The sequence below is a fragment of the Haliotis asinina genome, chromosome 2, assembly GCF_037392515.1.
Source record: "Haliotis asinina isolate JCU_RB_2024 chromosome 2, JCU_Hal_asi_v2, whole genome shotgun sequence".
Taxonomy (NCBI): Eukaryota; Metazoa; Mollusca; class Gastropoda; order Lepetellida; family Haliotidae; genus Haliotis; species Haliotis asinina.
Window position 1 is genome coordinate 30,141,106 of NC_090281.1, and position 12,888 is coordinate 30,153,993.

Genomic DNA, 12,888 nt, shown 5'->3' on the forward strand with positions numbered 1-12,888 from the left:
AACAGCACCACGATTGCCGAGCGCATCACATAGGACCATATTTTCTTTTTCCCCGCCTGTCACTTGTACTTCATGTCAAGGCAGAGTTAGACTTGACAATTAATGACCCTTGATATAAAACCTCATATACTGGAGATGAGAGTACAATATTTGCGATTAGAGTACCGATCGCTTTCAGAAGTCTGTGACAGATGAAGATATGGTTTTCGTGTAGTCCAGCTAGAGACCATATACCGATATGGTCTCTGATCCAGTATATTACTAGACGACTTCGCACATACCAAGGTGTGCTCAATGTAGGCCTTGGCTGGAATACGAGTTTATTCATATGAACTAGGTTTTCGTGGTGCTCTTGAAATCAGACTCGATCATCCCTCAATCTCACGTCCTTCTCACTAAATTGCTTAATTTACTCAAGTACGTCCATCTTTGCTTTTCTTGTTTGAGTGTGTCGTTAAACAACAAACAAGCATTTTGACTGACGTGAAATGATCGAATCTCACTATATTTTACCAGGGAGCCTATATAGAGATTATAGAGTATCCCTGATTTTACGTACTCCAGACAGCAAAAGGGCATTTGCCATCGGTGAGACGGAAACTAAAGCAAAATACATCACGAAACACCACGTATATTCCCGTAACCTTCGTATGATTGTCCTTGGCCCGTTCAACAATTTCCGTTCTTTTCCGTTTATTTATGTATTCTTTAGTGATAAGCAAGTACGTCTAGGCAACGTATTTACTTCCCTTCCGTTGTGCGGCATGAAGCTCATGTACAGTGCTTGACAATTGTGTTGCCTTCCTGCTCATGTGTGCGAAAGGGCTGTCGCCGTGGGGAGCTTGATCAGGCGCATGCGTCCCTTTCATTTTGTTTCCGCCATTTATTCAGGTGCGTGCGTGAATGTTGTGTTTGGGTTGATTCAGCTTTATGTGAGAAGTAATGGGAACACGTCGAGATAACATGTTACCTCGATTTTATTTCTGACATTTTGACCACGTAATTGAGAAAAGCACGCGGTGTGTTCTTATTAAATTGAGTCACTTTGAATTTCTGAAATCAGAACCACTTTCTTCTTTTTGAAGAGGCTCTGAGCAGATATCAGTCTTCTTATCAATCAAGAAACTAATTCTGATTCTATACAGTGTGGTTGAAATTCCATTTTAACTTCTATAAGAGTTTGATGGATGATCTACAACTTGTGTGATAAACTTGCCAAAACATGAAATCACTTCTAATCTTTATGCGAGAAGTTTCCCACTAATCCCAGGGTTTCAACCTGATAGAAGTATTGACTGTTAACTGATTAATCTAAGATATGTTGTAATTTGTATATATTGCATGGTGTAGGTTTTGCTGCACACTTATAGGATGTAGTCATGGCACATGTGACTGTCCACTGTGTTACGTTGTCATACCTAATACTGTAAAACCTTCCCCATCAGTTAACCATACCATTTCAAAAATAGTGATATATATCACAATAGATTGTGTAATCAACTAAACATTAGCATGCTCATTTCCTCTTAACATGTTTGAGATTACATTACAAATCAGGTGGATGACGATGACAATCGGTCATATACTAGCTGTATTTCCCATACAGGAGAATTTTCCAAAGCCAAAGGGAAAGATTTCCGCCCATATCCCCCTTAAACTTCGTTCTCGTCAAATCCTATCAGCTGAATATATATTCATCAACTGATAAGGATGAGTTTTAACATGTTTCTTTATTTGTATCTGAACATATTCAAAGACATATCCAACTTCTAGAACTGCCCCTCAAAGAGATTTTCTCCTCATTAAAATGTAGTAGGGATACAGGCAGAAGTCTTGCCATTTGTATATCCGCAAATCCTTATAGAACTTGGTTGGAATGGGTCTTCAGGATCCCATGCTTATTGTATTTTAAGAGGCAATCGGGTGGTCAAGTTAGCTGACTTGTTTGATGCATTTCATCTTATGCCAAAAACTGAATGACCAGGCCCTGGCTAGATTATTTACTGACAACCATCATATACCTGAAATTTTGCAGACAAACATTTAAATAACAAACAAACCATACCAGCTAATATCCTAAAGCTGGAGTATTTGATCATTCAAGTCCGAATGTTGAAATGCCACAGTTGGTTCTGAAAGTTGTCATTCATTCAAAAGTCATTTTTTAGGTGTCTGTACAAATTGGTAATGTCAAATGTGAAAATCATATTGTACTCGAGTATTGATTGGATTTATGGAAATGCAACTTCATATGAGACACAGAAATTCATGATAAAGGTTTTTAAGCCTTAAGTGAAGAAACATTTTCTTAAAACATTTGTTCCATGATCAATCAGTCAATGAATATCATTCAAGAACTCTGATAATAGGCCAGTTTGGGTAGGCAATATACAGTCAAGTCTTGTGAATGCGACCTCCGTTTATGCGACAATTGGATTTACCCGACGCTTTTGTTGGTAACAATTTGGATTAATGTAATTTAATCTCAATTATTTAGTCTGACATTTCATTAGTCTGAAAATTTGCTCTGCAACAGACAATGTCGGATCAACAAGACTTGACTGTACATTGAGGTGGAGTATTTTTGTTTGAATGTTATCACTAAAGCTATGTGTATCCTTGGCTTGATGGGTAGAGTGGTGTTGTAGTTTCCTGACAGCTTAAAGACCTAAAATAGCTTTTCCTAGCCTGTCCAATATATTGGTTAAAGTGTGAGTTACCTGAAGGAAGGGTTTAGGATGAGCACAGATGGCCAAGTCATCCAAGATGCCACAAGTCTCTGTTCAGAGTTGTCATCCCTGTGAATGCCCCAAACTTTTGATCATGGGTTTAAGGCCCCAGTTTTTGTTCATATTTGTTTCTAGTTTAGTGCTCATGGCCTGTTCACAAGTGGTAATTGTCTGAGAAAGGCATTGTTGGTGGATCACTCACTTAACTGTCACATTCTGGCAAATTTTGAATACTGTTCTGGGGCAGTGGGCAAGCTTGGTGGTTAGAGTGTTTGCTCATTCCACTGAAGACCTGGGTTTGATTCTCCACATGGGTACAATGTATGAAGATCATTTCTGGTGTCCTCGCCGTGATATTGCTGGAATATTGCTGAAAGCGATGTAAGACCATACTTGCTCATGTTTGAGTGTTTGCCCTGACTCAGAAAACCTGTGTATTTCACTCACACACACACATTATCTCAAATACGCATTGAATTTAAAAGCTTGCATCATAACAACGAAATAGGTTCGTATAATCTAAACATGTAACTTGCTGTTGTTTAAAACTACTTAGTTTATTGTTTGCCAGTTAATTGCTCAGCGCTGATTATATACCTGACCTGCATTACCTTGGGTTTTTTTTCATCATTAAACAATCAAAGTTGATGTCTTGATGAAAGTTCCATACTGAAGTTGACTCCCCAAAACATATCCATGACTCCTTCTCGTGACACAAACAAGTCATGATGACTCCAAAATTTTCATGTCAAAGGCAAACACTGAAAAGATTTATACCCATCCACACTTGACTTCATTTTATAGAGATCAGACAAGTTAACTGTTAAACATTTCAACATTTAATTTATTTAGATATGGAGATTTTGATTGCAGTATCTGACATATTTTGAAGAATTTTGAATAGTTTAATAAAAAAATTTCAAATAAGTCACTACTAGTTTTAATGTGTCAGGATAGGAGATGATCAGCTTTTGATATGGTCAGTGGATTAATGAACACTTAATCATTGTGACATAAATATTTTTTGAACAAACCTTTCAAGGCCTATGTAGCTCAAAATGACTGTTTATTTGATGTTATGTTTTGCCAAGGTGCTTTTGCTTATTTATTATTTTATTGTTTAAGTATATTTATGGTTACATGATTTGAGACATTTTCATTGAATTGATTTGTGTACCGTGTTATATTCCTGGTGTGTCTTCCGTGTTTACACCTTGCAGTGCATGCTCAGGTCGCAAAGTTCACATTTATTTATGCTATACATGTTTATCATATATATATATGTATATATATCATCACGTTTATTATGAGTATCATTTATATGTATTTTATTTACTAGATTTTATCAGCATCCTGTGAGAAAATTAATCTGAGAATATTTTTTTGCCGTTCCTAGGATATCGGAGGTAACTGTTTATATTATTATATCTTATTCATGATTAATTTATGATTTATTTATTTATTTATCATGTTTAACTCTCTCCATATTATGTTTGTATGGGGTTCTCTACTAATAAATTGCTTGAATAAGTGATTTTTTTCATGATTGAAATTATTGTAATCATAAGTATATGCCCTGCATTATTACCAAGTTTGTATTTATCTGCATTTTACTTTATGGTTATCGAAAGAATTTTCTGGTTTCATTGTAAGTAATAATGTTATTACAACTCTAAATGCATATTTAATATTGCTTAAATCTGTTAATTATAATGCAAATAACACTGGCTTATGGATTTGAAAATGCGTTGTGGCCTAAATTGCATAATCGTGACTTTGTCAAATATTTTCATTGAGGAAACAAATTAATTTTGTTCGAATTTATATTTGAATGATATTTGTAACATGAAAAGAAGTATTTTATCATGGTGTACACAACAGATGAGCATAAGTATGCAAAAGTCCAGGGTTTCCTTAAATATCCATATAAAATTCAACATCCCGCACTAAATTATACATTTTGCCAATTTTTTAGAAAGTTCGTTTCCCAACGACATTGGTTTATTTTCACAATTTTCAATGTTACTGTTCACTGACATTTAATATCATGCTTGGCTTTGAGATTTTGACTTTGCGGGGACTGGATACAGTTCTGCCATTTGTCACCACTCGCCCCTTTCTGTAACCTCCAAGAAGACTCGCCCCCTCCTCCTCCCCCTCGAAGCTTGTAAAGTGTGGAAACCAATCAGAATGTATGTAGTAGATAGAGTGCTTTGATAAAAGTAATCCCGACTACTTAAATCGTTTATGGCATTGTGCTATTGATTAAAAATCATTAAAAATATCTGTCATTATATTGAAAGCACTGAAGATGAGCTGAACAAATTGTGCTGTCTAATGTCAATGTTTTGATAAGAAACAGAGATTCAAATACACGCATGTGGGCTGGTTGACATAACAGCTCTCACTAGTGCAAATGAGTGTATGTTCTTACGATCTTGTGAGCTTGTCGTGGTGATTGTACGTGCGCTTCCCACAGTTTTGGGAAATTTAATTATAAATCTCTAAGAGTTTCAAAACAAAGCTATTATTATATCTGTATAACTAATCAACTATAATCTTTAACACTGGACATATATTTCACATTTCTGGAAATATTTTAGTCTGACGTTCTTTAGCTCATTCTTATGTTGTTCACCGAAGTCAGTTAAAATTCCACTTGAGTTATGACAGCAAGGTTACACAAAAGCTCAGTTTGAGAAATATGTTAAAGTCATTTCGTAGTTTCTGCTTTGGAATTTAATGTAGCTTGTGTTTTTGCAATAAATGTCAATTCCGTATTTAATAAAACCATTCTCATTTGTGATTACTAAACCATATTTAGAAATATAATTGGAATGATATGGTGAACATCTGGTAACAGATATGTGAGAATATGTCATTGAGAAATGTTTCTCTTCTTACTGTAGTTGTATCAAGCTGGTATATTCTTTAAAACAAATAGCAAAAACAGCAATACAATGTACGAGTACTCTGTTGATGTTAAGTACCATTAGGATCAAAGAGGGATAGAGTTTACTCCGTTATTGTTCCTGTTTGAAGTAGTTCTGATGTTCCTACATCAATATGAAATCCTTCGATTTGGCATGTCTTGGAATAACATGAGTTGGTTACGAATGAGTTCTCCACATGGGTACAATGTATGAATCTCAGCTCCAGTGTCCCTTTGAGATCTTGCTGGAAAATTGTACAAATTAGAGAAATTACACTTGCTCACTAAACCGTTTTCAGAAGTAATCAGAAATATTCACATCTATTCCAACTTCACCTGCCTTTTGGAACTTTGAAACATTGAAACATTTAGACATGGTTTGCCTTTGTATGCAACCAGGAATTGGGATAGAGACCTTCCACAATGGGCCAATTTGGGAATTAGTAGACATTTTCTGAATTTAGAAAGGGCTTCTGCCCTTGTATTAATAGTAAAGTTCAAAATTTTAATGGGTCATTTTTCATTCTAATGTGCAAAGTGGCCCATGGCCCCTGCCTTTCCCAATCCTTGGCAACAAGGGCCCATTCATTTATTAACATCAGATGACAGCATGCTTCTCAATCTAATCAAGAAATTGAAAAGCCTGTCTGTGCCTTGAGAATAATGTGATTTTGGAAGTCTTCAAAGAATGCACAAGTTTGTTGAAAATCACATTGAAACTTGTAGAATTTTCATTAACATGCAAATTTTCTTTTGACAGGCACAACCCTTTAACCATTTTTTTCTGACTTTTTTTTCATTTATCCATAATGGATTTCCAAGAAGTGTGTGGTCATAATTCAGCTGAGAGGTATGGATTTCGAAGGATGTTCTCAGGACTACTCAGACAATGTGGTGGATTCCAAAACCAACCTGATCATCAACTATCTCCCCCAAACCCTCACAGATGAGGAGTTCAGGTCAATGTTCCTCAGTATTGGGCCAATCAAGATGGCCAAGATAGTCCGAGACAAGAAGACTGGGTACAGCTATGGTTTCGGGTTTGTTGACTATGATAATGAGAATGATGCAGAACGAGCCATCACAACCTTGAATGGTCTTCAGATGCAGCACAAGAGGATAAAAGTGGCGTATTCACGGAAGGGAGACTCTGGAGAAACGGTAAAGGGAGCTAACTTGTACATTCGTAGCATTCCCTTATACTGGGGTGAGAACGAACTGAACAACTATTTCAACCCTTATGGTGACATTGTACAAAGTCGAGTTCTTGTAGATTTGAACACAGGAATCTCAAAAAGGGTTGGCTTTGTCCTCTACAGCAAGAGGTCAGAAGCAGAAACTGCCATTGAGTACCTGAATGGTAAGGCCCCACCTGATTCACCAGACAACCTGTTGATCAAGTTCGCAGATGATAGTTCCAAGAAGGTCAAGGCCCCACCAATGCCGCCACCTCCTCCACCATTCCATGGGATGGGCTTCAAACCCCGCTTCAACTCACCAGGACCCATGAGGAACCAGAGAAACCGACCCCACTTCAACCCAATGGGCAGTCAGAATGGTAATGGTAGCAACTACAGTGGTGGACAACATTCACAGTACCATGGTCAAGGTTTAGATGAAGTACAAGAAGGACATGTTCTGTTTGTTTACAACATAGGCACTGATGCCGATGATCGTGTTCTGTGGGAGCTGTTCGGCCCATGTGGCACGGTCAGCAAGGTCACGGTCATGATGGATCAGGCTAAAGGTGTAAGTAAAGGCTTTGGCTTTGTCACCATGCCGAATTACCAGGAGGCAGAATATGCCATAAGGGCCCGTAATGGTATGTGGTATAATGGCAAGCAGTTGCAGGTTTCCTTCAAAAAATAATTTGCAGTTCGTATGCAGTTTGATTTTAACTGTGAAACCACAGAACTGAACATGAAAGGTAAAATGTTATTCAAACGTTGTTGATGTGAGTTTGGGGGATTAAAAGATGTAGCCTAAGGATTGCTTTGTTTTATTAGGAGGGTCAGCTGATGCGGTTTTCTGCTTAATTGTTTGCATTGAGGTGCTTGGCATTTGTGACTTGTATTGATAAAACTAACCACTGATTGCAAGTCCACATTTTATACATGAAGTTGTCATGGTTATATGCCAGGTGAAAAGCAGATAAGATAAAATATAATTACGGTAATGTTTGTTAGAGGAATCATTTTCTAACGGAGACATCAATGCATAGTAATCTTGCCAGGGTTGGCTATAAATTAACTTAGAGCAAAAATGCCAAATACACCAGAAATAAATGAATATATTTCATGTCACTGTTGAATGGTGACATTTTTTAATGGATTATTAATAAAAGATCCTGAACATAATTTAAAAGCAGACCATGAATAAAGTGTTGAATGTGCATCTTGTGTGAGGAAACCTTTTTTCATCGCCAAAATTGATGTATCAAATTGTCAGTAACGCAATTTTCATATTGATACTCATAGATAATATTTCCTGTTTATGATTTTTTTCTGATTATCGATCATTTTAGCCAGCGCAAAATCTTATGTCATCAGTGGAATACCACTTTACACAAGAGATAAAACATATCAGTTTCTTTGATAATGGCACACTTACATTAAGATATTGTGATGGCAGATATCCTGAATAGTGACTGTATACCAACAAATCATGCTCACTATTTACAGTTTTGTCACAACTTAACAGGTGAAGGTTGATTCAGTGATGACCATGGTAACACTCCTTGACCATGCCAAAATATGCAAACTGACAGGTTTTTGAAAAGATAATGCAGAAAGGCAACTTTTTGTGTTAAATGTTTACTTTCTGTATTCTCATTTCTTTAAAGTTAACAAGCATTATATATCATTTACACAGAACCCATTGTCATGCACAGCTTTGTGAGCATTTTTCAAAAGTAGTTCCTCTGAAAGAGCTCTCAAAATCAAATTGCTTTCATGATATCACAAAGCTTTCTGCTGATATTAGAGATGCTCTCATTGCAGTTATTTTTGTGAGTCAATCCATGTTTCTTTCACAAGTAAGTGATAATCAAAGTTGGTATTTCAGAGAAAATTTATGTTTTTGAATATATGTTCAATACATGCATTTCTGTAGAATGTAGCTCTCATTAAAATTAGGTCGTCATACTCAAAGCTCGGTGCGCTGCTGGTGGAGTGGGACCTGATAAAGCGTTTATTTGTTATGCTGAAGACCTGTGTCAATTCCCCATTAGGATATAATGTTTGAAACCAATTTCTGGTGTTCCCAGCATGATATTGCTGGAATATTGCTTAAAGCAGCGTAAAAATCTGACTCTGTCACTCCTAGAATTTACCTTCATAGGATAAGCAGTGCATTCTGGGTATATATGTTGATAGATGTGTGTACTGCATGAGGACAATCCAGAACTCTTACAATCTTTTACCATTGTAATGCTCAAATTATGGATCAAAACATTAATTAAACTGAAGCAAATGGAACTCTCAATGACATTGGTATTCCCAGGTTTGCTATTATTCAGGAATTTGATTTCCTGTTTTCATCATGTTTACGTGTTAAATACTTATTGTGTATTTCAGCATGTACATACATTACTGGTTCAGTGTTGAACTGATGGCTTTCATTCAAGTTTGTGCCTACTGTTTCGTGTGTGAAACAGATTTTTGTTCCAGTTGTTTTTGTCCATTCTATCAGGTGACACAAGTATCTTCAGTGCCTGGTAAATTCTTGCATTTTGTTTTTCTCAGGTTAAGGCCAGACCAGTACCTTGTTTTACAGATTAGGCAGTCATATTTTTCATGAATAAGAAAGAAAACAAAAATTTTCTCCCACAAAAAAAATAAAAACCAAATGGTTTTAATGATCCAAAATATAAACTTACAAGAAATTGTTTTTCGCTCATTTACACTTCATAACTTGACAGAAGTAAAATATTTTCAGTATTTAAGAGGAATATTACTTTGGTGTTTGATTTTACTGAATGTGTTTTTTCCCTCCTGCATTCAGGTTTTCTGAGGACAAAAATCTGTGAAACAAATATGATTGGTCTTATTGACGCCATCTGGCCTTAGCATGTGACACGAGTATGTGCCTGCTAAGTTCCTGCTGAAATCATTTTGATGGGATTTATGATCTGAAAAGGGACATGATTATGTTGTTATTGTTTATGATGGGTATATCATGGGACGTTGAACATGGCTTGTTCTCATTTGTGTCAAGATGAAAAAAATATAGGTTTTTCCAGCCATTTTGTTTCCATTTGGATTTGCTAGAAGTTACATGTAGTGAATTATGAGATATCATTGTACTTGTTTTAATCATTTGGGATGAGCATTTTCAGCAGAAGATTCACTAAGGTCAGTACTTATACACAAACATGGCAGTACCACAAAACATTACTTGATTCATTGTTTTTCCTTCGTAGTATGTGCAGAAAATACCCTTCCTCATCCCTAAATATTTCATTGTACCATTTTCTGTCGGTTGGGTATACTTATTGTTTTAAAGCTTTAAAAAGTTAGAAATGTATTTTCTTACAATATGCGAGTCTGACAGGTCTGAAGGAAAGGTTAAAATGATGTTGAAGCAGTTCTTGTCACATTCAGCTGTTCTTGTTGCTGTACAGAATAATTGTTGACATGTGAATTTTATTTCTCGAGTATAAACCATGTGAAAAATACATTACTTTCAAGAATTGATCTGTTTGATGTCTTTGTTCCTGTTGAAGATCTAAGTTAGAATTGGTCTTCAGCAACCTGGCATCGGTTTGGCAGGCTTTTACTGACCTTGTTGGCATGTCATAGTATCCTAGATCGTGTAAAACAATGCATAACCATATCTGACAAAATCAGTGCATGAACTGATGTTTAAATTATACTCTTAAAAAAAGTAGGGGATCTTCAATTTTTTTATTAGGAGCAGCCAATCAAAGTTGATATGATATTATTGAATATTTTGCGAGTGAATCACCACTTGCACTTCCTTACAGCCATAGTTGTTTGGAATGTAGTCGCTTTTGAAAGATGAGTGGTGTATGGCATGTAATTTGCATGTATATGATTTTCATTTTGAAACAAACTAGAACAAACGCTAGCATGTGTGATGCAAGATTAGAGTCAAAATGTTCCAAGTGATTTCTCGAACTTGAAAACGTGTACGTGTATGGGGCTACTGCGTTGTGCCCATGCATATCATGCGTTGTGTTTAGGGGTGGTAATAGAGGGAAGTGGTGGTGCATTCTTACACTTCCTATCCAAACTGAAAGTTCATTATCCCCCTACTTTTGTTGAAGAGTAGACGCAACAGAGAAGATCCAAGAAAGATTTGGACTTCAGCAACCCATACATATCATAAGTGACTACAAACAGGATTGGATGGTCAGGCGCGCTTACTGGTAGACGCATATCATTGCAAAGATGGATGCGGAGGACATTAGCCACTGATTGTCTCATCCAAACTCAAGTATTTGCGGGCTGTTGTTGTATGGCTGGAGTGAAGCTGATTGTCATGTTGAAAAAAGAAACTTTGTTCATGGTAGAATCACCAGGAGTTTGTTTTGTTTGCATCAAACTGCAGTACTCTGGAGTGAATTTTATATGGTCTCCTGCAAGACATAACTTATTTGGAATATTACTGCCATCAGAACAAACCTGTAGGCCCTTGGTTCTATATCAAGGGCCTACATTCAAGCAGTTTCAGTCTGTGTTCATGCACTCATACATCCCTATTTGTGTTACCATCTACAATGCAGGTGAAACCCACAGATGACCCCTGCAGCAAACCCAGAGTTCCAACACTAACAACGTGTATCCATGAAGATAGTGCTACTGTTGGTTAAGTAATAAATTAATTTGGCTGTAGATGCATCCAGGGTATAGTGGAGAGTTATCTGAACATATACCCTGGTGATATGGTGGATGAGTTTTACGCAGGTTTTAGCAATTATCCATCTGTATCATGGTAGGGGCCACAGAAATGTGCTTTACATGTACCCATGTGGAAAATCGAACCTGAATCTTTACCATGACTAACAAACTCTTAAAACACAAGTCTACCCCACCAACCCTCATACTCAGATCAACATCTGGTAGAGAACTGCTGGTGTGATCGTGATGGATCCATATAATGGTGAGATAACATTGGTCATGTTGGAAGGTGTCCATGTGGTCCATGCTCTCTGAGAGGGCCATTTCTTTGAGCATAGATTGATGCCATCAATTAAAGAGACATTGCCAGCTGTCAGCATTTGAGTCTGTGCACCATCTGTTTACTGCATGAGAACCATGATAACATGATGCACATTGATAAACATCATTGACACAAATGCCCCAGACTTGAAAGCGACTTTCATGTAATGGCCATTGATGAACATCAAACACAATGGCCATGTCCCATATCCACATCAAACTACCTTATGCTCAATGAACTATGAATTCCAAAGGAGCCACCACACATGGGAATCCTGCAAAATTTCTACAATGATGTTCTATCCAGCATTGAGCACCATTCATCCCATTGTGAAACAATCATTAGCTGTACTGGTAGTGTGCTGCAGATTTCAACAGAATGATTTAAAAAACAAATCCATTAGAAAATAAACGATAGCTTTATTGTGGATTTTATCATCCTTTTTAGATCATTTGAGGGTATATATATATATATATATATATATGTATGGCTCTTCACTCTTTCTCATGCATGAATAATTTAGTGGATGTGATCATCATCTAACACATAATGTGTGAAATGATAAAACATCGTTGTTTCAGAAATAAAAACATTTTGGGAAAGTATCAGTCTGGCTCACAACTGGAATGCACCTGGGATGACACATCTGTGGAACACACTCAGCCCAGATGGTTTTGGCACCTCTTTTCACCTGACCTGAGCTTTCATAAGTGTGAAGTACATTAGTCCTTATATCATGTACATACTAACTACAGCTCTGACGATACATTGTAGTATTGACAATCATGATACTTCATTGGATGATAAATATATTGATACCTGTTTTCGTATAGGGATATGTACCACTGACCTTATAATTGTTAAAAAATCGACGGTTATGTAAACATTTACACTGTTACGCGATATAAAAATATTGTTTTAGAAAAAGTAACTAAAATTAGCATATCTTTATGTGCATCGAATCAAATCATACCCTCCAATATACCGCAAGGAGTATCACTTCATACACTTTCTGCATTGTCACACCTCAAACACCAACTACAG

General features: G+C 36.6%; 1 protein-coding gene across 5 annotated transcripts; it reads left to right on the plus strand.

The window, feature by feature from the left end:
* Window positions 1-821: 821 nt before the first annotated feature.
* Window positions 822-10,353, plus strand: LOC137273566 (ELAV-like protein 1-B). 5 transcript variants are annotated; one of them, XM_067806311.1, is made up of 3 exons: window positions 822-891; window positions 4,069-4,135; window positions 6,484-10,353. In XM_067806311.1, the coding sequence occupies exon 3, from the start codon at window positions 6,514-6,516 to the stop codon at window positions 7,528-7,530; it is 1,017 nt and encodes a 338-aa protein (XP_067662412.1). In that variant the 5' UTR covers window positions 822-891; window positions 4,069-4,135; window positions 6,484-6,513; the 3' UTR covers window positions 7,531-10,353. The 5 variants fall into 5 exon arrangements, with proteins under 5 accessions (XP_067662412.1, XP_067662410.1, XP_067662414.1 ...); XM_067806313.1 differs by having other exon boundaries at window positions 861-891; window positions 4,079-4,135; XM_067806310.1 differs by having other exon boundaries at window positions 864-891; window positions 6,422-10,353.
* Window positions 10,354-12,888: the final 2,535 nt, after the last annotated feature.